This window comes from Falco peregrinus, chromosome 6 (assembly GCF_023634155.1).
Source record: "Falco peregrinus isolate bFalPer1 chromosome 6, bFalPer1.pri, whole genome shotgun sequence".
NCBI lineage: Eukaryota > Metazoa > Chordata > Aves > Falconiformes > Falconidae > Falco > Falco peregrinus.
In genome coordinates this window covers 86,156,482-86,184,298 of record NC_073726.1, presented here as the reverse complement: position 1 = coordinate 86,184,298, position 27,817 = coordinate 86,156,482, and the positions used below count along the sequence as shown (strand labels likewise).

At 41.1% G+C, this 27,817-nt stretch overlaps 1 protein-coding gene across 1 annotated transcript; it reads left to right on the top strand.

Moving 5' to 3' along the window:
- The first annotated feature begins 472 nt into the window (after positions 1-472).
- On the top strand, positions 473-27,491 carry DPT (dermatopontin). The gene is made up of 4 exons (XM_005234406.3): positions 473-790; positions 10,616-10,741; positions 20,793-20,900; positions 26,075-27,491. The coding sequence occupies exons 1-4, from the start codon at positions 492-494 to the stop codon at positions 26,139-26,141; spliced, it is 600 nt and encodes a 199-aa protein (XP_005234463.1). The 5' UTR covers positions 473-491; the 3' UTR covers positions 26,142-27,491.
- Positions 27,492-27,817: the final 326 nt, after the last annotated feature.

The following is a 27,817-nucleotide window of genomic DNA, read 5'->3' as shown; positions in this document are numbered from 1 at the left end:
ACCTTGCCCAATTCCATTCTTTCTAGGGACTGGCAGAATCATGTCACACATATTTAGGGAAAAGAAGGTGGGGACACACACACGACCACATTTTGTTGCATGTTATTAATGATGGAAAATGATAACTTCAAATCTAGCTTTAATTTTAAATAGTTTTCAAACTTGACTGTTGTCTTGAGGATGAAAGTGGGACGTCTGTGACAGTTATAATATAATGCGCATCTTGCTCTATACAGTAGCTCTGCAGCAAGGGTTCATAGATGGTTTGTGGTCGTGGGAAGACCCTGCTTTTATGGCCTGCAGACTTACTGTACTTGCGGAATTCCACCTTAAAAGTAATTGGACGAGTCTGCAACTCAGAGGTTTGCTAAGCAATGACACATTGCACTTGGATTGGAAGCATAACATCTGGAAGCCAAATGTTAGAGGAGATATAAAAGGGCCAGCCCAACAAACCAGCAGGGCATTTCTAAGCCAGGAACATCCTCAGGATGGACCTCGTCCTTCTCTGTGCGTTCCTGCCTCTGGTGACCGTGGCATGGGGCCAGTACAGTGACTATTACTATGGTCCCTACAACTATGGAGATAACGATGAATGGGTCAATGTGTACCGGCAGGGTTTCAACTTCCAGTGCCCACATGGGCAGGTGATCGTGGCTGTCAGGAGTGTTTTCAACAAGAAGGAAGGCTCCGACAGACTGTGGAACTACGCCTGCATGCCAGCAGCACAGAGCCTTGGTGAGCCGACAGAGTGCTGGTGGGAAGAGATCAACAGGGCGGGAACCGAATGGTAGGATACCCCCAACCATCCCTGGAGGGCACAGCCCTGCTACCCCCTGTGGAATGAGGGTGCTAATACTGTGGTCAGAGCAATGCAAATGCATATTAATGCCATCATAACCAGCAGCTTTACTGCCCTGAACGACTGCCTTAGACTCATTAATCATGATGCATGTGTGTGAGATGATCAGCATCACATTTGCCTTCTCTATAGCAACTTCTTGCTGGAGGGTCTCAGTGTGCTTTAGAAATGCTGTGTTGCTTGGTCACTCACCTCAGCTGCAAAGTGGTTCTGTCTTGCTATTTTTTCACAGCTGAGGAAAATGAGGCATGAACCTTCAGTGAGGAGAGGATAAAGTCCCTCTTGAAAGGCCACACACTGAATCAGTGACTAAACTGGGGAACAAACTATAGAACTCCTCACCCCATCCTCCTGTTCTTATCACTAGAAAAAAAAAAATCGTCTCTGTATTGCACTGGGTTTTCTCTTTGTGATTTTGTTGCTAAGCTTTTTGGCTTAGGCACAGTCAAAGGCTGTTTTCTAGTCATGCTGGTATTACAGGAGCCAAAAATGCACACTAACAAGCAATGATGGTCGCATATATATGCATGATCATGATAGCAGAGGATCACGTTAATTCCCTAATACAGTCAGTTTTGGTTAACTAAACATTACATTTTCCATCAACCTTAGAGGCAAAGGTGATCACATTTTATGGCCACAATAATTTCTGGAAAGATAGTTCACGTTTAAGCAGCATGTACCCAGTATTTAATTATCTTCTGTTTTTTTGAAGAAATGTGAAACACAGTTTTGGAAACCCTTGAGTTTGAAATATTCTTTGGACAAAATGAAATGAATGCAAGAATACTTCGAAATACTTTAAATGGTTTTGTTCCAGAAATTGCAATGTAATTTTTGTAGATTTCATGCTATATGGGAACAGGTTAGCAATGAAATGTGAAGCTTCTGCTTTTTAAATGATTCAAAATTTTGTTCTGAATTATTCATACTCTTTCATTTACCACGTGACACATTCATATGGCTGATGCAATGCTAAGGAAAAAAAAGATTGACCCTATACTTAATTTTGGAATAAGAATCGAAAAGAAAGGGGGAGGGCTGCAAAACAGGCAGAAAGACACTGTGATAATCCTGGATGACTTCTTCATTTTTCATACATTGATGCAATTTCTACTTATTGCACAGTAATTTTAAATTAGACCTTTCTATTGTTCAAAATAAAATTATTATTCTCTTTCTAAAAATCCCTGTCAGCAATTGCTCAAGTTCACTTCTCACAAACAGGATACTGTGTAAATCTATACAGAATGTTTTCTTCTGCTGTTTAACCATGGGGCTGTATTCATCACCATGCTCCGTATGCTTAGCATGACTATATCCACAATGTACTATCTGAATATTATTTCCTTCACCTCTTAAAGATATCTTTCCATTTTGTTGTCTTTCTTGCCTACATTTTTTTCTTCTGCTAACCCTATCTTTTCCCCAAATGTATTTCTTTTCCAGCCCCTCTTTAATATGTTTAACTGTTTCATTCTCTTTCCTAGCTTTAGGAGTTATTTTAGTTACTTCTTCCCTAGCTCACCTTTCCAGTCCATCTTTCTGTCTTTTACATCTATCTGTCTTCTCTGCACAGATCTCCTTCTTACTTCCTTCTATCTGTTTCTGGGGGAGGAATACACCAAAGAGATAAGGGAACACATACCCCTTTGCAAAGGTGAACTTGTGCTCCTAATTACTTAGGCTATTTCTGTAAATCTTAGCTAGCTGTGCCTGGTTATGTTCTGCAGTTTTCTGCACCCAGGGCTGTGCTGGTTGCATCTACAGTGCTTCATGGACAGAAGCTTGCTGTAAGCCAGCACATCCCTTGCTGTGTCCAGACACTGCTGCCCAAGAACCCAGCTGGCTCATCCCAGACTGGAGTGAAAGTGTGGGCCAGCAGGCAGCCAGCCTGGAGTGTCTGAGTGCCAGCTCAAACCTCAGATTAACGTGACAGCATGGATGTAGCCTGTGGGGCCTTTGACAGTCCCAGACCTTCTCTCTTGGCAATTTTGCTTCTCATAGCTGCATCTATTTTCTCTCTCTCTCTTCCATGCCCAGCTCAGTGTAATTTGGAGCCATCCCCAGTTCTAAAGCGACTCACTTAGTAATCAAGTGGCCACAAATATGAGTCACATTCTGTACCATTAGTTCCTGTTTGGCCACCTCTGTTTCCCCACTGATCTGACAAACCAATCTGTTGGTGAGCAATACATCACCCTCACGTCAGCTGACACAGTGCTCTGCTGAAGTCATTAGTCCATTCCCCATCCTGGCAGGATGAACTGCCATATATTCCTTCTTCAGCTCTGCCTCACAAGGTATTTCGTCTCACTTTGCACATCACATCCAGAGAGATTCAATGACTTATACCACCAATAACAACAAAACTGACAAGATTTTCCCCAAAATTTAAGGTACATTTCCTCTGCTGTAATTGAGGCTTTTTATTCTTTGTCCTGCCTTCACTAAGTACTGAGAACAAGCACACCACATCCTTTGTAAAATCTCTTTAACTTATTAATAGGTAGCAGCTATGTCTTTCCCTCACTCACAGACCTTCACCCATGCTTTTGCTTTCAGGCAGAACATGTCTCCATTCTTCTCCTTTGGAAGTTTCATATTCCAACATTCCTAAGCAAGCACTGATGATACCTACAGCTCTCCTCTGAATTCCTTCCAGTTTCTCAGACGTGTCCCAGAAACTCTAGTCTGGCAGAAACACCAAAAAATGACCTCTGACAAATTATGTTTATGGCATTATACAAATTACCATTCCTGACCGTTGTGCAGCTGCACAACAGAGAGAAACCCAAGAAATATTTCCTTAGAAAAGACAAAACAATGAAAGCTTTAGAGAGAAAATGAAGTGCCAACATAAAGCAGAGAGAAGAAAGAGTCTCCAACTAAATCAATTTTTTTGGCCATTAGCACAGGAGGGGAATGGCAGAAATGGATGTGGGGAGCATAGCGATAGGAGAGTTGGGGGACTGGAGCACAGGAGGAAACCACTGTTTAGGTAAGTTTACTTCCTACACTAACTCTAGGTATTATATGGACTTCCAGGAACAAACATATAAGACTGCATCTTACAGATATGAAAAAATGTATTCCACACAAAGAAGGCAACTACCCAGATCCACATTAGGCGTCTAATCACGATGCCTACTTTATCACCTCTGCCCCCTTCCAGGGTCAATGGAGAGAAATGGGTACTCTGAAAACTGCTCTCTGGGGCAACCTCTTTCTCTCCAGAAGCAGACTCATGAAGACCAATCATCTCTGATAGTTGCCTAAAATTACCTACTGACATTTCAGAATACATCTAACTATAGGTACTCCACTTAATAAATGCATCCCTGAAGTTAAGGATATATGTACATACACTTCTGAAGGCAGCATGTTCTTTTGCGTTTTGCTGAATGGACGTGAGAAACATGTGAACATGCTACAAGACTCACAGGGAAAATTTTGGCAATAGATTGGATCACCTGATCAAGGATGTCTTCTCAGCTTCATTAATCTGTGAATACATTTAAAGTTAAGGAAGTGTACAAAAGCTTTGTTGAATCTGTCCCAACACCTTACTTCTGTAATGGCTACCTGTTAACCAAGATGCTATTCAATACTGGGAGCAGAATCTGTTCTCGGCTAATTTGGAAACGCTCAAGTCTGAAGTAGGGAAAAGCGTTCAGGACATCCCGTGATTCCACACAATCCTTCTAAATGTTTGTATCCTGTGACATCCCATGGAATCCTGCCTTTTCAGACAGAATAAAGCTTATGCTCTTTGCTCTATTTCTACTGGAGGAAGCTTGACCTTGGGTAAATATTTCAGCACCTAAGAAAAGGTAAGTTCTGAGTGGTTGTGGGTGAGGCTGTTCTTCACTTCTTTGCTGAATACTACAAAGTTCTCTCTACAGTCTCTTTGAACAAATTACTCAAGAAAAAACTATTTTTCTTGCCTGAAAGTAATCATACCAAAGGACGGGAATCACACAACCAACCAACCAAAAGTTTGCAAGTAAAAGACAAGCAACTCTTCCTTCCAAGAGAAAGCATTTGTTTTACACCACATGATGCAGATGGAACCATGCCACATCCCCAATGCACTCCTGGTTACCCTTAAGGCACAGAGGAGAAACGTTTCCAGCCAAGTGGTATTTAATGCATGTTTACTGCTTCTTTTCCCTGTTTAGACTTCTGAGAAAGTGTTTGGATGGGACTTGGAGAAAACAAATACCTAGATTCCCCCTCCCTAGTCCCATTCTCACTCTCCTTTGCCTTCTCTTTAAGTGCACAAACACACATGCAGATCCCTTCAAGTAGGAATAAAGCCCTATTTCCTACAAACTAGTGCAAAGACAGACTCATGGGCAACAGAAATGTCTGCAGGAGCCTTCTGTTCAGGCACTGGCAGCAAACCCGGGTACATCTGTGAGGAGCTGGTTTTGTTCTCAATGTCTGACCAATCCCAAGTCTCAAATCTGAGACTGTGTTACCCAAACACAATAATCAAGCTGCCCTTTCACAATGTTCCCATTTGTGCTATCTACGCAAACAAGTTAATTTTCTTCCAAACCCTAGATTTATATTAAAGCAATAGTGTTATGAGCTTTTAGCACAGCTGCAATGGACCGAGTCCAGTGGGAGCATTTGAGGAGGATTCTTTCTGTAGATAGGAAACCTCATCAGCGACTGTCAAAAAGAAATCAACAGGGTGAATAGGGCCTTGCCTTCCCTCTGAGTGGGGAGCAGAAAGAAAGAAAGTCATCACTGACCCCTAAATGAAAGAAAGAGCTGAACATGGCAGTAAGGTTGCCTTTGGCATGTGGAAGTCATGATAAGACATCTCACCATCCCATAAGATAGTGAAGACTCCTCATAGGAGTGACCATCGGAGACTTAGCATGGCCTAATCAAACACGGAAAAGTTGTTCCCTTTGAGTGCCAGAGTTTCAAGTGGCCTGAGCCTGCTCTCAGCTACTTATGTCTTCCCACTCATCTGTAACAGCCTGATGGTTAAATCAGCTTTCATCATGCCGCTAACCAAATTATGGAAAAGGAAGGCACTCTACAAAAAAATAACTCAGAATAGCAGGACTGGGCCTCCCCTCCACAACTGTATGAGATGGAAATTAAGTTTTGGATAGTGAAAGGAACAGACTTTGGTAAAATAACACTCCAGGAGAACAGTCTATCTAATGTCTCATTTAAAAACGTCTCTCACACTCTAACTGTGGTCTTACTGGCTGCACAAGGTTAGGCCACTTCTCTCCATATGCAATCCAGGGAAGACTGCAGATGAAAGCATGCAGAATTATTTCTATGTCAGTTTGCCTTATCTGATATATCTCCATAATATACAGATCCAATCTGCTGCGACAGGCTCTAGAGAGATAGCTTTAAAGTAATTAATGATGCAAGTTTTACAGAAGCCATCTGCTCTACAGCAAAACAGTGGGATTTTTTTGAAGTACATAGAATGACACTGTCAGGTTACCCCGTTGTAAGGAACAAATTGCCCTTAATGCAGCATGACCCAGTGACTACTGAGCAATGTATCAGACTCTGCATGTTTCCAGAGAGCTTCAGGGAGTGCTAGCCAACCAGTGCAGCGGGGGCTCAACAAAGAGTCTAACAGATGCACTTATGGCATCTTGACTTGGGCTTCCCTGAGGGGATTTGTAATGAACAGGCTTCCTCTTTGGGTTGTCACCCTCAGGACAACATGCCGCTTAGGCTAACTCCTGAGGTATCTGAGGGACAGGGGGCCTTAGAGAGAGGTGTACACCACAGCACCAGCATTAGGTGGGGCACAACACTCTGGGGCTTTGTCGAGCAAAGAGTAAAAATAAGATGAGGGCATAATTATGAAGTGTCACCACAATTGGTGCCAATGCCCAAAACTATTATACTGTTGCAAGCAGTGTTTGTCTTCAGGCTGGCAGACAACTCTGTTGAGTCAATGAGGTACACGCTTGGCCACTGAGGCTATTATCAATGTTTGCAAATAATGTGGCACAATTTACGTGCATCTGTAGGGTGAAACAGTTTGTGTATGGACCCAAAATTCACATATGTGTTTTGAGTGGATTTGTTTCAAACCAGCTCTAGTTTGATCTCACAGATAAAAGCTCATTGATGAACAAGGAAAGCAGTCCTGATCTGAACTAAACTGGTAACATGGATGTACACTATGGGTGCTTGCCATGACAGAACTCAGCTGTGCAACACTCATTAACCAGTTCAGAAGATTTGGTGAAGGAGGGGCTCTTCACAGCAATTGCAGCAGGCCAGGAAAGTCTCAGCTACCATATCCCTATTATTACACCAAACTCCTCCCAAAATAAGGCTGCATTGTTTACTTACTTTCTATGAAACACTGCAGTTATTTCCAACAGATGTAAACAAGGGAAGGGAAGGGCAGCTGCCCATTCAACAGCACCTGACCTTCACCACCACCAATCTTCCCACTCCACACCTACCAGCCAGCTCACCTCCTCTTCTCCCAGTACCAGATGCAAAAGGCAACTCTTCATGCATTGCAACTTAAGCCAACAGAAAAACAAAACAACCTATGCAACTTAAGCCAACAGAAAAACAAAACAACCTATCCATTCCCAAGTTTAATCCCACACAGTCCCAGCCAGTTTCTCATACTCTTCTGCATTCAACTTCTAAGCAGTATCTTCCTCTCTTCTTTGCAATGTCAGGATTTTATGAGTGAGGAGAACCCAGTGACATGAACTCTGAATACTGAATTATCCTCTATAACAGATGTGCCACAGAGTGGGTCTAGTGAAAAAGGCTTTATTTTTTTTTTTTTACTTGACTATAAATCAAAAGTCCTGAATCACTAGTTTCTCTTCACCATACTGGTTTGCAGGATTTGCTGTGACAGGACTAGCAAATTTAACAGAGAAGGAAGAAATCCTCACATATTAAAGTTGTTTTCAGACTAGCGCATAGAGCAACTGACTAAAAAGGTGTGTGGGGAGGGGTTGTTTGTTTCCTGTGAAGAATTATTTTCTGCTTGTAGGAAAGATGCCAGCTGGGAAAAGGAAAGAAAAGAAAAGATTTTATAAGCTCACAAATAAATACTCCAATTTCTGGGAGCATCTCTTCATCCAGGAATATCTAGATTTGACTTGAAATTAGAAAAGTCGGTGGGGTGGGGGGGGGGGGGGGGGGGACCTTACATTATGTCAAAGCTAAAGAAAAAGTACTTCAGCGTTCCCAGTATCTTTCTTTCACTGAACCCAATATTGAGCTTGAATAACACATCGCAGGACTTTGTGTGTATAAGACAGAAGTAGAGAGGGAGAAGTTATAATGAGCTTAAAATTATATTTCAGATTTTATTGGGAATGTTTTAAAATATATTGGAAATTTAATTATAAGACATGACTTATGTCCAGTTACACTCCCCATCCAGGAAACTAATTTTTAAGGTAACACCAAAAATATTTTTTTAAAATAAACTTTTCATGAGAGGATAGGATCAGGATCAAAAATAACCAAATTTTCCTAAAGTTTGCTGTCCAAATAACACTCTCATGTTTACATGCGTGTATAAGTTAGCTAGACTTTTTTCAATCCACTATAAAGAGAAGGGTCCATCAGTGACATTTCTATCAAAATGAATCCTTCCATCAAAATCAGACTGTATTAGTAGAGGTGTTCAAGAAAATAAAAACTGTTGTAGGGCAGAGAGAGGGGGAAAGAGGGCATGTCTTCCCAGACTGAATGTGAGCAAGTGGGGAGAGAAAAAGAAGGAATAACATCCTGCAAAGACAGGTATGGGCAGGAATATCAAATGCTGATTGATGGGGACAAGAAATTGCAGAGCAATGCCAAGTCACTGGGAGGAAGTGCAAAGGAAAAAGAGGACCAAAATGCTCCTGGTATCACACCTATGCAAAACACCTAGAAAACCTCACAGGGGCGCAAGTCTTGAGCAGTGAAAATGCATGTAACTGGGAAGGGGGAGAGGCAGAAGATGAAGAGATACAAATTTGGTTCTGTTACACAGATTAATGCTCATCCTGCAACAGGTACAACCATTCCCTATATTTCTGTGTATCAACCTTTCTTCCACCAGGATAACACCAATCATCTGCAGCTAACCAATATGTTTACACAGAGTCTTAGCCATATGTTCCCATGGCCTATGTGCCAAAAAACAGAGCAACTTCCTATCAAAGTCCTGCTGAAATCCTCTGAGTGAGAGCCAAACTGCCTTACTTGGTGTGATACCATAGCAACTCAGAGTCCCCATCATTGCTTAACTCTGAAGGTCCTCAAAGGAGTCTCAGAAAGCACAGCAAGTATGTGCGGCCCCAGCAATGTGGGACATGCAGGGATACAAACAAATGTAAATACTCGTCTGAACAACAGAACACAGTGGAAGGGACATATAGAAGAGACCCCTGGTTCAAAGCCAGAAGCTGAAAGTTAGACTGAGGAATTAATCCCTGCACTGGTCAAAACCAATCAGTTTTTCAGTTTATGCATACAAACACTTGAGCCCCAGGCTTTGCGAGCACTAACACCTGTATGCGCAAGTGAACGACTTTCCAAACACCAAACTCTGCTAGATGATGTGTTTTCCCTTCTCCAGGCTCATTAAAATAAACTATCAGGTCACTGAATTAAACTAGGGGAATTTTTTTGGTATTTGTTAATCATAAAGTTCTTTTGAATGTGTCTTTTGGATATATTAAGGTATTTGATTTTACAGTATCGCAAGGAAGGTTTGCTATGGTTCTAGGCTGCCACTTTTCCTTGATGAAGGAAAAAGAAAGTAAAGAAAAGGAAAGGAAATACAAGAAATTGAATCCCTGTAATTTTCTCCAATAAAGAAACAATAAGCCTAGGAGGGGCTTGAGAGAATGAGCACTCAAATGCTGAGTTAATGAGTTGTCTCTTTTCATGCTCTCCTTGTCTTTAGTCTCCAAGCAAGCTTATTCAAACTGATTATCACTTGAATTACTTCGGGTGTCACTGTCCAGTTGCTTGCAGGGTGTGCAGAAAGAAAAGCACATATCTGCATACTTAGACACCATGTCTATTTTACTTGAAGGCAATACTTATGTGTATGACATAATTCTTGAGTGCACAGAAATCATGAAGCAGCACATTTTTCTTTTGAAAATCCAGTCATAAAATTTATGTGAGTCTTAAATTTTATAACATTTAAGTCTCAGTTCTCCTCGTGTGATTGTTAGCAAATCACAATTTCATCACAAGCCTATAATGTTTTGAATTAAGTGTGCCTTCTCCTGCAGACAGATAATTGAGAAATAAATAAAATAAAATAAATTGTTGAACTTCTCTCATAGAAGAGTTTCTAAGGCTTCTTTTGTGTAGAGAAGCAGTTGAAAAAATGACTCCAGTGAACCCCAAATGATCAAATACCAACAAAGACAAAATAACAAAGTATTAATGGACTATTTTGGAGTCAGTCTCATGACTTGTGAACAGTTGAGAAGGTCAACACCAGAACAATCTTCTTGCCTGATCAGCATGCAGGAATGATTAAATACTTTAGAACAGTTTAAAGTGCAACATAAATGTTAAGACATCCTTAGTTAACTAGCGCTGCTTTCTTATACAAAATGGTGCATACAGTGCTTCTCAATGCAAAGCCAAACCCTTAGCTTCCACCCTGAATCAAGATTTTTAACGCTGTTTTCAGAAATGTTTGAAACTATCAGGGAATCTAATGTTGTTTTCCTTATGTGCTCTCTTCTTTCTCCTCTTTATTAGGTATCAAACCTGCTCAAACAATGGGCTGGTGGCTGGTTTCCAGAGTCAGTATTTTCCATCTGTGCTTGACCGTGAATGGCAATTTTACTGCTGCCGCTATAGCCGGAGATGCCCGTATTCATGCTGGTGAGTTCAAGCAGCAACCAAACCCATTAGCCTTTTTTCCCCAGCAGTCCTATAAATGTTTTTTAGCTTCTTGGCCTGTTAAAGGCCTTGTCTGAGAAAAAATTAACTGTGATTTTTGGGTCTAACCAAGTTATTTCCAGTCTGGTAACAGGATTCTTGAGGATCCATGGCTAAGGGAAGAGAATGAGGGCACAGTGATGCTGATGAGTGCAATGCAGTAGCTAGTCCTAAATGAACAGGTCTGGGTACTAGCAGCAGCCTAGCTGTGCTGGCAACCGTGACAGAAGTCTCCAAAGTGGAACAGCACTTGAAAAGTGGTGATACAGCCCCCACTGTAAATCCAGCACATTTACAGGAGTAGGAGCATTCCTGCACCTCACAATTGTGCCACAATGACTTACAGGAGTGAACTCACTGTCCATTACCTCAGAAAAAATATCCTCTGGTTGACAACTTGGGATTTTTGTATTAGTAATGCACACAACTTGCTCCCTATCTCAAGGCTGTTTGAAGACCAAAGACAAAATGAGTTACTGATCATAGTCCAAACCTAAAAAAAAAAGGTGGCCTCACTCCAACACAGTATCACAACTGGTGGTGGCAACCTCACAGAGGCTGTGGAAAAATTAACTACACATTCCGAGCTTCCCTGTGTTCCCAGGTTTCTCTAAATTGAGACAGAAGCACAGAAGCAGAGTGTGTTAAGAAAGCTCGTACTGCTCCTTGTTCATTCTGCATAAAAGAATTCATGATGTTATGCTCCAGGGCTATAATACAGCTATTATCACTGATACAAAGAATCACAACTGCACTTTAGGGGAAAAAAAAAAGAAAAAAAGGAGGGGGAAATCTGTGCTTGAATCTCTGTTTCCAGAACTCAGCTTTGAAGTAAACTTCCCATTGAGATGCATACAAACTATTTACATGCCCTTTGATCTTACTGGTCTGGCTGGCTACTGACCAAACACAACAGCAGTGCCTTGCTTTGCATCCTTCAGTCTCCTTGCAGCCAGGAGGAAAATAATTTTTTTTATTATTTTTAAAGATTTTAAACGACAGGAACTCTGTAACAAAGCCTTTGATCATTTTTCTGCCCCTTTCCAGCCTACACTGCCTACAGATGTTCTCTACCTGGGGGTTTATTTACATACCTGCCCAGGCTCTTCATTCTGAGGGAAACTCACTCTAACTTTTAAGCAGTTCTTCCAATCTCTCTTACAGCCCTCTCATATCGCATGTATTTTCAGAGAGACAGCAGAAATCTCTGACCTCTTTTGTTGTTATTGGCAATTCTGCCTCTCTCAGACGTCGTCTTGACAACTGGGAACAGCTTTGTCTCTGCCTTGCAAATTGGCATTCAGAGTAATGCAAACCCTAATGTAAATGTTTGGGGGTACTGATGTCTCATGTTTTCACCTCAGCTGCACAGGACTCCTATGCTGTCCTTGTATTTCCAACAGTGACAACACTCCATTTTTATGCTTGAAAAAGAATGCCTTATACAGTTCAGCTGCTATTGTTTTTCCATGGAGAAAAAGCAGCATTTCAAAGGCAGATGAAGTGTTTCTCCCTCTAAGCAGGGTAGAAATCCCATGTGCTCATGTTCTTCTGGGAGGGGAGAGCTGTAAAAACCCCTAGGAAGACCTGTCACCTTGTAAAAAGCCTCTGGTGCACAGTTTGTGATTATGGGTTCATTATAAAATCATTTTGTACCCTGTATTACCAGGCTCAGTCAGTCCATCTGGAGCCTACTTTGTTCTGTTCAAGCTACTGGCCTATCTTGGTACTTCCATATCCACTCTCAGCCTGGACAGCCTGTCATACCATTTCTTCTACTTGAGAGCCTTGTTTGAGTTACTCTCTTGAAGTGCCTCCTTACAATATATTTCTACCAATTCCTTCCAAGGTCTCATTCTGACTTTGGAGTCAGCAAGGTAGGTACAAGCTCTTTCTACACACAGTTATCCAAATTAGGATGTTATGGTCTGGATGGACAGACAACTAGATGGCTAAAAAACTCGTGGTATAACAGGCTCAGAGGGTAGTGGTTAAAGGGTAGATACCTTGCCTGGCTGCCCATTACAAGCACAGTGCTGTTACTAATGGTCTGCCCTGGGACCCATCCCACTTAATATCTTTATCAATGACCTTGAGGAGGTAACAGAGCACGCTTTCGCCAAGTTTGCATATGACACCAGACTGGGGGGAACAGCTGATGTGCTTGAGGACAGGACCACTGTTCAGAGGGATATAAAGAAAACTATTACTTCTATGAGGACAGTGAGATATTAGAGCAGGTTGCCCAGTGAAGATGTGCAGGATCCACCATCAGAGGTTTTCAAGACTTGACTGAATAAAGCCCAGAGCAGCCTGATCTGACCTCATGGTTGACCCTGCTTTGAGCAGGGGGCTGTACCAGAGGCCTGTTGAGGTCCTTTCCTGCCAGAGTTATCCTGTGATTCCAAATAGGCGGACTGTTCTGCTGGAGGGCCTACACCAAGCAGCTAAAATCTCCTCTCCAAAACAGTGGTCTCCTGCCTATTGTCTGCTGGGGATGCTTTCTTTTCTGTTATACTCCCTCTACCCTGCCTTGACAGTGTCTGGGAGAGTGCTAGTCGTTATGCTAACATACAAGCAACATGAACTACAGTGTGGTAGCATGAAACCCCATGCTTCAGACCCACTTCTACTACCACAGATGTGACTTGTCTGAATTGTGAAACTTCAGTGTATAGCAACTAAACTTCCCATTCCCTAAGTCCAGGAGATCTCACTGACAACTTCACTCCCATTCGCATTTCCAAGTTATTGTCACAAAATAGTTTTCACACATCACACTTCTACTCTGTATCTTGCACTCTGGTTTAAGATACATTTGACAGAGACAATGTGTTTTCCAAACAATCTGCAAAGCAGTTTTGGGCTACCACAGGTAGGACCTCAAAATGTATATGCTTGTAAGACACAACAAAACCGTGTGTGCATATACAGTATCATTATTTATTACAGCTTCTGCCCCAACCTATAATGGTATTTATTCTGTTCCAGAAACTAGCTGTCAGTAAACTAGTGGAAAAATGGCTATTAACATGTTGCTGACTCCTTTTTCTTCATTGAAGCAGCTTAATTTCATGCAAAGGCATCTATTTGTATAAGACTATGTGGAAAAGTAATACCAGGAAAATATGCAATGGTTGTGATGCCTCCTGGATCATGTACGAACATAGGAAGATCCATATTCAAAGACAATCCAGACTGCAGAATTTCTCAGCAGCCCTGAATTTTAATGTGCAATTAGTCCTTCATTATGAAGCTAAACATGGGCATAAAGGCATTTTTGAGAAAACCGACAGTACTGAGGCATAACAAAACTGTTTTAAATTAGCTCTCACCTTGGGTATTTGATCCCGGTATTCGATCCCTTTTTCTTCCAGTTGTCTCCATAGAGGACTCTATGGCCAATATAAAAGCAGTAAGACAGGTGATCCTTAAGCACCAATTCTCTTGACTTCTTCAGGACTACATTCCTTCTGAAATGAGCTGGTCTTCCCTACAATGAATAAAGACAGGTTGTCTCTATGTATATGAGCCACTCAAATGGTTTATTAGAATTTGACCAAATTTTTACAGCTGGAACATCCCTGTGTTTTTTGAGTCCTGCTAATGCTTATTGAAATACTAATTTATGACACCATCATGCTGACTGAAACCCACACTTAAACACTTTGCTTAACTTAAGAACATGGTTAAAGCCAAATACATGCTTAACGACTTTGCTTGGTAGCATCTACATCCTTATTCTTAAGAACCCAGCAGTTCTGTTTCATAGCTCGTCTTCTCATCGTTAATGCTCAGTTTACCTGTACAGTAAGGCCGTATTGAAAATAAACAAACTAGTCTTTTCTAGTCTCATAGTTTTGCACTTGCTATTTTAATTTTTACAAGTACTTTGTTTCCTTCCTTACCATTCCAAGTCTTGTCATGGATTCTGACGTTTTTACCACACTGGAAATAATTAACATTCCTCACAGGAAGCAGAAAAGCTCCCGTTATTTACCTGGCTAGGGAATGCTACCACAGTAAAATAAACTGCGTGCTGATTCAGATCATAAAGGAAACAAATCCACTGCAGATGCAGAGACAGTGTTACTTAAGTGGTCCCATTAGAGCTCAGATTTTTCTCTTTACCAGGAAATTGAAAGCTCAACTCCATACTCTCAAAAGAAAACATGTCACAGAACAGCCCCAAGTCTGCACAGACTGTTTATGACTGTTTCCCCTCTCCAAACAGCCAGCAGTCCAAGTGCCAGAAGGCCTGTCTGGAGCTGTGGCTGCTCTCTGTCATGGTGACATTATCCAGGCAACAATTACATTTTCCAAGAGTTATGGAGCTTAAAGAACTTATTTGTTTTCTTGGTTCAACCTGCTACCATATTGAAACCGATGAGATCCTGTGCAGGTTTTGCAGAGATTACCAACAGCAGAGATACAAATCCAGCAGGAGGTGAACTTAGAAAAGATGTGGTGGAAACATGCTCTTCTGGGCAACACAATCCCCGCCCCCCCCCTTGATTTTTTTTATGTATTTAACTGATATTTTTTTTTATATCCCAGAAAATACAACCTTACAGTTCAATCTCCAGGACTATCTTCCAGAGACATCTTAGGAGAAATAACATTAGCCAGCTTTCCAATGTTAGCTTTCCAATGTTAAGCAAATGTATTTCAGACATTTTTCTTGAGGAATAGGCATAAGGTGCCCTGGGCTCTCTGCTGCTACTTGTGTCAGTATTGCACTAGCTCATGTAGGCCTTCAAGAAGAACCATGGTCCCCACAGCTGGGTTCATGGCTCCTCAGCCCTGTGAGAGTTTGTGGCTTTCACTACAACAGAGTGGAAACAGAAGGGCAGTGACGTGTCTAGGTGAATCTATGATCTTGGAGCTTGGAGCCTGAACTCAATCCCAAAATGCATGTGACATGGCCACATGAGAAAACTGCTCATCTCTAGAGCAATTCCAGGACATCTCTAGTTCCCTGGCAGCCCAGCAATCTGGGTTCTGTACTGGAAGCATTGGCAGGAATCTCTTTAGACAGTTTACTAAGACCTTTCAGCTTTTCAGCATAATATGCTTCCAGCTGGAGAAAGAACTGAAATTGATTAAAGAGACTTAACATTCCCATGTTGACCGAATATAACATGCAGGCTCATGGCTCTTGAAAAAATATTGTCCTTTAGGAGAGCCGTATTCTTGAAGCATTTGTAAACAACTTCTGAAACAGTAAGGCTATTCAGGGGACACTCCTTGTCCTCAAAGGTCAGAAAGTTAATGTCAAAGCTTATGTTTTCCTCTTGAAATGGAACAGCTCCTTTTGTCTGTGGAATTGTTAGAGGAAGAGTTCAGCAGCAAATTGGAAAATGAAGGTTAAAGAGGAGCCATTCATCTTGTTAGCACTGTAGTTGCACAAGAAGTGGAAAGTGTAAGGCGCTCCAAAACAATGTACTTACTAGCAGGGAATAAGTATATTCAACAGTTGGAGTAGGAAACCTTGAGCTCTACCACTGACTGTCTTTGATATTTTAAAAGACTCATTTCTTTTGTCTGCTTGATATCCGGAGGCTAGACATACCCATGGTTCCCATTTACTTCTCTAAGGGGCAGGCTGTACAATACTAATAAGGCCATTGGTGTGACTTGATCTTATCAGTAGAAAACAGACTTATGATAACTATATCTGAAGTCAATCATTGAAGAGTGCTAGGGATCACCGTAGATTAGTACAAAATATTCTTCTGAGTACTAAACGAGTAACTCTGTGTTTTCTATTAGTCTCTAACATAGTAATTCTTCACAATGGAAAATAAACAACATTACTAGCTTCAGGTTAAAATAATAACAATGGTAACTCTGTTAAATATTTAACACCTTTTTTCAATACACTTCATACCCTGAGCAAGGCTTATAGGATTATGGTAAAGTACGTTAGAAACATGTGGGGATGGGTGGGGTGCTGAAACCAGTCAGAAGACAAACCATCCCACACCAACTCTGTACCAGTTGAAAACCCTATTGTGAAAAAACTTTTTTCTGTCAGGTTTTCCTGCTCTCCCACACACATGCCAAACCACCTACATCCTTCTCACAAATTTCTCTTTCCCAGTCTTTAATGTAGAATTACCTGCTTTCTCCTCTCTTGACAATGCCACTAGTGCTCCAAGTGTCTTATGTCCAAACATCATACACCAGATACTAACCTGAAGTGGATTTGCAAAGCCAAATCAGAGTTCCTCTGTTTCCTATATTAATTCTTGCAAATAGCTTATATGGATTGAAAAGACTACCACTTGCTAAAGGTCTCACATTACTACTTTCTCTCCTACGAGCCCTTCCCCAAATTTAACACCTTTGTGCATATCTGGGTTTAGTAAGCAATCCCACCAAATATACCCTGATAGCCCCTACACAGACTGTCTGCCTCCTTGAGATTTGTTTGGCATTAAATTACTCAGTGCCTAGGTCTCACAACCAGTGTAACACAGGACTTCTCACAGCTGCTTTGCATCTAGGGCCTTCCCTCATGTACCCCCTCAGGCACCACAAGCACAACAGCTTGGTCCTAGAGGCCTTAGATCATCCCAAGTGGCAGCAGCAACTTTGTCACTCAGCAAACCCAAGCTTCTCACTGCTCCCCTATCCCTGTTTTCTTTGCCAAGAGGTCAATGCCAGAAGTGCTTACAGGGCCCTCATGCAGGTTACTGTGAGTGGCTCTTCCCAAAGGGGTCTTGTCCTTGGGCTTGGACTCCTTAGGAGTCCAGACTCCTGTGGGCAGGCAAACCCTTAACAACTAGGGCAAAAAGTGTCTTTCACTTGTTTCATGACTCCTCTCGGGTATAAACCATACATTGCCACAAATGGTTTACAAATGCTACCACATTTGTAAATAAATTACCTGTCTGTAGGGTCCTCGTAGGTGGTTCACAGTTGATATGCATTATAGAGTAAAATAGTATTTTCAGTTAAGCACTTGATAATGTTTACACACCAAGCTACCACAAATGCTGAGGGAACCACTGTCCTGTGCTGCGCAGACCACTTTAAGAAGACCCTTAATGGCTGAGTTAAATGACCTTTCTCCCCTTCATGAAGAGAAAACCATGTACTGAATATCCCTATGCATTAAACGCTACAGCATCTCTCAGTGCAGATACATTTTGTGCAACTTACCCCCAGGATTCCAGAAATGGGGATAATAGAGAAGGGCTGGGTCACACCACAGAGCTCTGCTATATGGACAACCAATTGCATTTTCCTCTAAAGGATACAGCGCAATCCAGACGACCTTGAGATGCATGGGCTTAATGGAACAGTTTCATAACTGAGTAAGGCAAACATCAAAGAGAACTGAATTAGACACACAGATCACACAGACCCAAGTGAACTTGAACATTGCTGTCATAGGACTACTTATAATTTTTTTCTCCTGAACAAAAGGAATAAGTAGGCATCTGTCTATGTAACAAGACAATCCAGAGCAGCTCAAGTCCCCAAATACTTTACTTTTGGTAATTGCATATTTTTGATTTTTGAATATTTCTTAGCAGAGAAGCCTTAAGAAGCTCAATAGTAATGTGGAGAAGTTAGTAGAGAAGGAGGAGGAGATGCCAGCAGGCAGAAAGAAAAGAGAGGGAAGCTAAGTGAAGGCTCCCTACTGCATTCACTTCAGAATAACACTGCCTGCTTCTGCGAAAGACCCTTCACAGTAATTCACGAGCTTGTCATCAGATTCACTTTTCAGCTGAAGAAAAGGCTCATGAAACAAGGTCAAAGAACTGACTCTCAGTTCTGTCTCTGAGTAGAACTGAAAGCAGCTTTTTAACCTTGTGTTTTGTACAGTCTTGTCTGCCCAGTACATAGTGTTGGTCAAGATTACAGAACATTTTCCTTGCTGAATGCCAAACAGATGTTATGAAACACATTTGGTGGAACATATATAAACATGTCTTAGTGTTTTCTCATAATAATAGCTAAAAAAAGCCCCCAAACTTGGGGTTGATGGGTGAATACAAAATGAAATCCTGGTCCACAGCTGGTCTTCATGCCAGATTTTAAAAACCTGCTATGACCCAGGAACATTCAAAGATGTGTCTATCAGTCAACTCAGGCTGCAACTTGGTAAACTAAATATGGGCACTCTCATCTGACAGAGGGAGCAGACACACCATTAAACTTTCTTATCCTCCAAAACATTCTGCCTGTTGGGAACGGTACCTACCACGAGCTAACTCACAAATTGTGTCTTTGAGATATCTGCTGAGACTGTGCTAGTTGGTCTGGGCTAAAACTGTCCCAGGGGCTGTTCTAATAATTTACATGTCTAAGCAATCAAGTTACAGTGCCCGGAAACATTTTCTGGCATTGTGTAATTTACTAGCATAGATGTAGCCCCAGTTTCTCTTGGCCTGTGGCTATGGATCCAGAAATATTCTCAAGATTCAGATCCATCACTTCAATGATGGGAGATTCCTGTGTGCAAAAAAGTCCTCGTCAAGGCCTTGATTTCTGTGTAAAGAAAATGGACAAAATACAGACCAGGTAGCAGAGGTCAGGCTTTGTGAAGTATAGTCTAGCTCCCATTACAGCTCTGGGCATGGAGTGCAGGGCCCTGAAAGCAGCTCTTTAAAACTGGAGGGCTTTCAGCAAGCTGGCTATACCGTGGGACCAGCTTATGCTCAGGTTAAGGTTCTTTTCTTGGGCCATAAAAGTGTGTTACAGATTCAAGTCATAGGTTGTCAAAGTAAAAAAGTATTCAAATCAGAGTTGTAAACTTTCTGACACTGACAAATAAATATATATTTAGAAGCACAAGGGGAGATCTAAAAGCAGAAATGATAATGTCAGCCTTCAATCAAAAAAATAAACTAGGTTTGCCATGGTTCAACAGAAACACATTTAGGTGATGAACTTTAGTCTATGGAAAATCACCAGCTAACTGGTGAGATGTCATGAGAAACAGCTTTTTGTAATATTTGCATTTATTTTCTTCGTCTGGGTCAGAGACAGTTCCCTTTAAATCCATAGTGGTCTCATTCTGGACTTTTCATGGGAGCTGGACTGAAAACTGTGGCTCTAATTTTCCCACTTGCAGAGCATACGTTTGACTCCATATATTTATCCATCCAAACAATTGCCAGTGTAGGTGGTTTCTTCTCTTTCTCCTAGTCCACAGCAGCTGTCTGCATGACCTGTGAAATACTGCTGTTCATTTCTTTTCAAAGGCATAGCACTGCAAGAGCTCTGCAAACCCGTGGATCCTTGGTCAGCTCTCATGTGAAATGAGTGCCAGGTTTCCATTCCTGACCTCTAACATAATGTTGACATAAAGTACTGGTCAAGGTCCCAGTCCCTTCCTGCATCTGTTCATTATCTGTAAAACCAAGTACAGTATTACTTGCCTGTTTCCCAGGAAAGCAGTAACTATAATTCTAATCAGATTAATAAGTGCGGAAGCACTTTGAGCTCCTTAGATAAAATACTCTGCACAAATATTGTCCAGGCCCATATTTTTACATTATTAACTAGGCAGAAATTAGAAACAACAAAGGAATGGATTAATGGCTACATTCATTTAATATCATTAATAAATGGATAAATGCTTGTAGTTATTTGACTTGGTAACATTTACAGCACTCTACAGCAGCAAACCAACCAGACTCACAAGAGGATGGAGCAAATCCTTGCAATAAAGACAAAAGTAGTAGACAAGCTTTACATTATTGTTCAGGCTGCTTTTACTCCAGAGCTGCAGATGCATACACATATAATACTCCAACTTGCTCTTAACATTTTTAAACTTACTGAAATTTACTCAAATAGCTACATGAATTAGTTGCGTAGAAGCAAAAGGCAGTGTCATAGGTGAGACTATGTCTTGTGGTGCTGCTAAGAAACAAGAATTTCCAAAGAAGGAAAAATCTATTTGAGTTGCATTCAGTCAACTGAACTTTTCTTTAAGATGGTAAATTATATTATTTTCTTTTTCCTTAATGCAAAGGTTAACAACAGAACATCCAGGACACTATGGAGAAGATATGGACATGATGATGTACAGCTACGATCATTACATACGTGGGGCAACCACAACTTTCTCTGCTGTGCACAGGTTTGCTTTTCATCTATTTCATTTTTTTTTTTAAAAAAAAAAAAAAGGTCTTCTTTTTCTATTTCCCCCAGACACTGCATGGCTACTCTACATCAGGCTAGTACTTCTGCAGACCAAACCTCACAGTGCATGTGGCTGATTGTCCAGGGTGGTGTATCAGGAACAGGGCATTTTCATGCACAAGGGGATAATTTGCCATGTCTGAGTAGTAAAAAATATAGCAATGGTAGGCTTGGCTAAATCTGAGCTCCACAAAGGGTAACAGATTTTTAGTATTGTTTCTCACCTATCTGTAATTGGACCATCATTCACCTAACTCAATAAAACCAGCCTGAACACCCTGTCATTTCAAGGGATGAGAGAGTTATTTTGGCCCACTTTTCCTTGCAAAGAAGCACAGGGAATCTGCCAGCATTCAAAGATAAGCCCATACAAACTGCAGTGTGAATGCTGTAAATTGCCCAAGCCATTGCAACACAATTCTAACAGATCTGAAGCAACATCAGGAACTGATCCCTTTCCAAAAATGAGTTAACTACTTTTTCCTGATCAGTCCTGGTCATTACTTGACATTTGCTAATCCTCTTGAGTGAGGACCTATGGCTAGTGAAGTTGTAGTCATGCAGACTCATAATTGCTCGGCTCAGTTAAAAAGAAGTGTCTCTCCCTCTTTACTAGGAGAGTGTAAGCAGTCACTGAAACCTGACTCTGGGAGAGGGATCTTGATTCTTTCCTCTCAAGCTGACCTCTAATACATCATGAGCTATTTCTTTGCTGATGCTTATTATATAACAGACACCTCAGTCCAGTATATTAAAGCATTTGTTATCAAACACAGCACAGACAGCAAGGCAAGGTGTGCTGCACCGTATTGCTGCCAAGACTGGCTGCAGGAGAAGAGGGGAGAGAAAAGAGAAGTGGGAGTTTAAACACACTAACATTTCAAGCTGTCTCTAATAACACCCAAAGAAGCCGAGGTGCTTTTGTGACTGTGATGCTCTCAGCTTGCCCGAGTTCACTAGGGATCTCTCAGCCAAAAGATTACCTAAAGTAAGGTGGCTCTTCCAGAAATAGTAACACATTGCCAGACTGCTGCAGGTCCATAACTGTAATTTTCTGGCTACAATCCATTAGCCTGTTTATTACTAAATGGAAACCATGTCTGCAAATTGTTCCTAGAAGCGGAAGAGTAACTTTCACAGTTAATTGACTCAAAGGTATCTATCCCTTTAGATAAAGAATTTCCAAGGTTGCAAGGGACATCCTTGTTGTGGTTTGCTGTTGTTTTTTTTTTTTCTCTCTTAAATATTACCCACTGCTATTCTTAATACTTCTTCCTCATGGTTGTGGCAGAGTAGGGGAGGTAACACAGACAGTGCACTCCCCTGTTCCCAGCTTCAATCAAATGTGGACCAGAGTAGTCAGGAATCACAAGGATGAGCCCGGAAAACAGAGCAGTTGAGGTAACAAATTGCCTCTGAGCAGATTGCTGTGACTGCTAAAGGCTTAACACAGCTTTCAGAAGGGGATGGCGGTGGAGGGACTGGCCAGGAGCAGAGGCAGCATCATGGGGATGTACAGCAGGAGTACAGGCCTTCAAGGTTATGGAATCACAGTACCCGGGAAGGAAAGAATACACAAACACCTTTGTCCTACCACTGCTGTGACAGCAGCGATGAACCTGCAATAGTAGCAGGTGGAAAGCATGGAGAAATTTTTTCATGAATTGCAGTCTAGGAAACTTTTCTGTGCCAATGAACTTTCTGGCCCCCAGCTTCCAGAATGACTAAAACCAATTTCTGTTACCTAGCATATGAAGCGGAAAAAATTCCTGCTACACCAATTCATAATTCAGATTCACGCTGTAACTCTCCTGAGTGATATACTCACAACAGTCAGCAAAGTTTGTTATCCTAAACGGTTCTTTGCAGCTAAGTGAGGCAGAATAGGAGCAGAAAAAGTTATCCTGAGTCTTAGTCTACCAGGAGCTTGGACACCTGCAACTTGTCTGTGTAAACATGCTGTAGATTTTGAGACTTCTTTTCATTTTCAAGCATATTAAACTTGTGTCCATACTATTTAGCCCATGATGAGCAATGTCCTTGAGCTAATGAGAGGCACGAAAAAAGCCTCTGAAGGTATTTCAGTTTAAGCTTTTCTAATCACTTCAAACAGTTAGGTATTTTTAGAGGTTTTGAATAAACTTACAGAAATCATATCCTCCCTTCCTACTCCCTAAAATATTGCATCACTGAGGTCACTGCAATACACAGATACTTGAGAGAGTATGTGATGCCTCTGGCAAAAAGCTGTAGAAAGTTTAGAAAAGTGGTATCCCCACCTTCTTTTCTGTAATCGCTTTGTGAGTCTCCATGCCTGTGTATCAGGAATGAATGAAGGAGTTGCCGTGCATCATCAGAAGTTTTAAGTGCTTATTTGTGGACAACAGACTTTGGAGATAGTTAATATTTACATATTTATAACAATACTCTTGAGTCCAGAGAGCACCACTGGAACATTCACAGCCCAACCTGCAGCAAGTAGCCTGGACAGGGAGGTGGGGATTACCAGACGTGCTCAGTAGTTGCCACAGCTTGCCCTTTGCTGCACATACAGACTGTCATTAGCTATTTTTTTTCACAAAACTGTTCTCTGCTCTGAATAGCTGGTAATTTCTAAAATGCTCAGAAATCATCACTGAAAGATAGATCAACACCCAGATACCCCAGCAGTAAGTACATCTGAAATACTGGACAAGTTGGATATCTACTGAGCTTAGCTGAGCAAAATAATAGATGCCTAATAAGTTTCATATAACCAAAGAAAGAGGATTTTTCCAAAATCAGTATGAATAGGAATTCACAGAATCTTTTAACTGAACTGGAAACAGATTATTCCGCAATATTTGGAGATAAAAGATATTTTGCCTATAGCTTCAAAAATTCAAATCTGACAGCACACGACAGCTGGAGAGTAAAAGTGACAATTCAATATTGACTACAAGGAAAATGCATGAAATTAGCAATTTGTGGGGGACCTATAAACTGGTATTAAGGATCTGCAAAGGCAAGTTCATACATATTCTGGAGTATGCCACATAAGGCAATTCCTGACAGGATCTGCACCCGCACTGGAAAACCGGTAAGGGATCTACAAATGGAAACAGGCTGATAACTACTGAATTAAACACACAGCACCAATGATACAAAGTAATTGCCTGCATCCTGAAAAGCTGGACAAAAGCTGGAAGTTTAACTTCAAACTCAAGTAATGCAAAAAACAAAAAAAAAAAGATAAATTAAGACATTAAATGCATAAATCTATTGGCCATCAACCATCTGCATAAATACTAAAGTGTCTGCAAGTTCAAGCTTAAATTACAACTTCAGAAATTATTCTGTTTGAGTACTCTAAAGCTTGTTATTAATTCAGGTAACAAAAATACACTTACTTTCACGAACTTGACTTTTAACTTTACAATACCCTATTTTAGAAAAATTACTTGAACTCAGCTTTTGATCTAAAAGTCTTTCTGACAATGGGTGTTAGTTTAGCAGACCTTAATTTTGACCCATATAGTCTTGTTAATCTACATGTGAGGCATCTTTTTTTTGTCTCTCTGGGTAGCTTAGTGACCAAAAGGGTAATAGCTTTCTTTGAAGAGCGTGCACATAATCCAAACGAGGACTTCCCAAAATAAATCTAGAAATTAATCTTGCATTTTATTAACCTTTGATAACAGTTTTATGAGGAAATTACAATTTAAAAACATCTAAGAAAGGCATAAAGAAAACCAAACCTAAACATTCTATAACTAAACGCTGACTCGCTGATGAGTATAAGGCAGACTCAGTTCCAAATGACACTTAGCGTAAACTGATGAAGTAGCATAGTAAATTCCCAATTTAAAAAACTCAGTTCGTGAAAGCTGAAATGAGACACTTTACACCTCCACAGAGCTAAGAGTCAAATTAATCTTATTCCAAGACAGATTCACCCAGTCAATGAAACCACGCAAGAGCAGTTAATACCAAAATCTGGGCTCAGCACATCCCTGAGAGGCAGCAGGTTCTGCACAACTTTCCTCACTGTTTGGAGCTGGCCACCAGAAAACCAGGATGGAGCAGGGCTCTGTAAAGCAAGCTCCTATTGAATCACTCAGCAGCATTACCTGTTCCATGCCTTAGGTTTAGGAGATCACTATTAGCAGAATCCAAACTTCCAGAAGCCTCTCAGAGTACTACCCATTACCAATTTATATGACAGCTGCCATCTCCAAGGACTGTACTTTAGATCTAACTCCTGTTAGCAGGTAATAAGCAGCGTAAATTGAACATTTGCTCCACAGCAGGACAGCATTTGATCCTCTGAAATCATGCTTTTTCTCAAGTGAAAAGTTAATGCACAATAAGCTAAGGTGGACATTTGCAGCCTGCTGCAGCTATTGGACACTAAATCAACAGCTTCCACTGTTGAATCCTGCTGCTCCAGTTACACTTCCTACTAACAATAGTTAAGAGGTATCGTATCACTCTCCTGAGAGAGAATACAGACATCCAATTAGTCATAAACTAGGAAGAGCATAAACTCTCCTTACACTCGCAAACATTACCCTGCCTCACATGTGACTTGTGCAGATCAAGGATGAGAAGTGAATTTAATTTGTCTCACTATTGATCGCTTCACATGTATATTAAATGAGATCAGCTAGAAGACCTAGTAGTGGAAAGGAAAAAAAAAAACCCAACAAAAGAGTGATTTTTGCTGTGTGGACAGCTCCCCACTTCAGAATGGCTTGAAAATCACCCACGTATTTTACTGTGTACACCTCCATGAGCAATATATCACATGACAATAACTTTTGACAGAACCACGCCTTTCCTCTTGGTCACTGATTTAAAGTTGATTCAGGCCTGATCACCATCAAGTCATTGTTTTCTGGAGGATGCTCAGAAACCTAATTATTCAGAGAGCTGATTTTCTTAACTTGTAAGGGAGTGATTTAATGTCCTTCCAGCCCATAAAAGCACAAAGCACCCAGAGGAAAGTCAGCTAATGGCAAACGGATATTTTTGTTGACACAATACCTAGTGTAAAGTTATTCTTACTTATATAGTCTTATCCTCTTCAGTCCTGTCTCACTAATATCTCTCTCTTGTCTCTCTCTCATGCAGGGATCGTCAGTGGAAATTCATTGTCTGCAGGATGACAGAGTATGATTGCCCATTTCAAAATGTTTAACAAGATTGAGTGTACCCCACTAGGAAAATGTGGGGATGGACAGGGTGGGATGAGGGTCAATAATTACAGGAGAAGGGCAAGTAGGCTCACAAAAAAAAAAAGCACCAACACTCATCAGCTGTCTGCTGAAGATATAATTCTTTCCCTCTGGAGCTAATAAATAAATTGCCAACCCACGTGCCTGCAACAGCAGTTTTGGAGGATTCCTTCAAGCTGCACTGGCAGTTGTATCCCCCAAATAAAATTGCTTATGACATACACATTTATGATACACAAATCTATGGCATATGCACAGTTACATTTTTTATATATATGTATAGCCATTCTGAACACATACAACTTTCTTTCACATAGCAACTTTGTATAAATTGCTTCCCAGCACAATCACTCCAAATGAGGTGGAAACATACTATAAGCTTTCCAACATCCACTAGACTTTTTCTTCTACTTGTATTTGGAACCAACCTAGTGACTCCTACCAGCTTCTCAGTGTTTAGCAGCTGAAAATGTGCTGAAAGCAGCATCAGGAGGTCTCTGATGTACTGCATTTCGCCTCACCTGTTACGGCCCCCAGCATAACTCCATTGCAACAAAGGTCTGCCTGCACAGGGCAATGAATTCCAGGTATTTAGAACAACAGAAGACATCAATGTCTGATTAAAATGAGGGTAGATCCATCAATAAAAACAGAAGCCTAACCCAGCCTCACTGAGGATCTGTTACATTGTCTTAAAAGTCTCTAATGATACAGCTAGCCAGGAGCTCTACTCTGGACAAACCCAGGAGTAGGTCAGGCCACTCACACTCCCAGTAAATATTACACTGCACTTGTCATCAGGATTCTACTTTTCAGGTGGATTTGGTTTCCACTGTGGATGCCTATACAATATCCATCTGCCTTAGGAATATATACTTGGCTTACAACAGACAAATAAAACTAATGACTTAGGTGACCTCTGTTCCTCCAACTTACAGATCTCATTCCCTGTAAAGGATACACTGACCACGTTTCAAGACTGCACAGCACTTGTGCAGCTGTAATCCAACAAGAAAGACTATTGATCTCTTCCAGGAAGATCTGAGATAGGATTTCTTGTCTTGAACAAAACAGAATTTAGGGCTGTTTCTCAGCTGATGAAGTCAATGGAAATTTAGCAGTGGCTTCGATGGTGCTAGCTCAAGGGCCATGGTGACCCCGTGTACCAATTTAAGGTTGCAAAGCTTCATAGGAAACAGTGGTGTCGGCCAGTCAGTTTCCACATTCCAAGCATTTTTAACATATTTACTAGCATACCCTCAAGCGTGAACATTAAAACTACACTTGTCCAATAAAGAATAATAAGTTTTGCATTGCTGTAGCCTTGTTCTTTCTTGGTTTTACTCATACCAGCCTGTTAATTTGCCCACTGTCATTCTCAGAGATCATGATGGTGATTAGGGAGTTTCTGTGAGAGCCAGTTGCTGAGACATGTAAGTAACAGTGGGAAGGAGAAATCAAGAGGCCTAGGGATGCTGGAGAAGCTTGTTAGCTGACACTGGTAGACAGGCAAAGGGAGCCAAGGGAGCTCCAAACAGGACAGCACCAGAGGAGAAGGCACTCACACCAGGGAGTTGATGGGAAAGGCCAGGCCCTATAATGAGGTGTACAAGGATCATCTCTCAGAACCTGCTTTAGA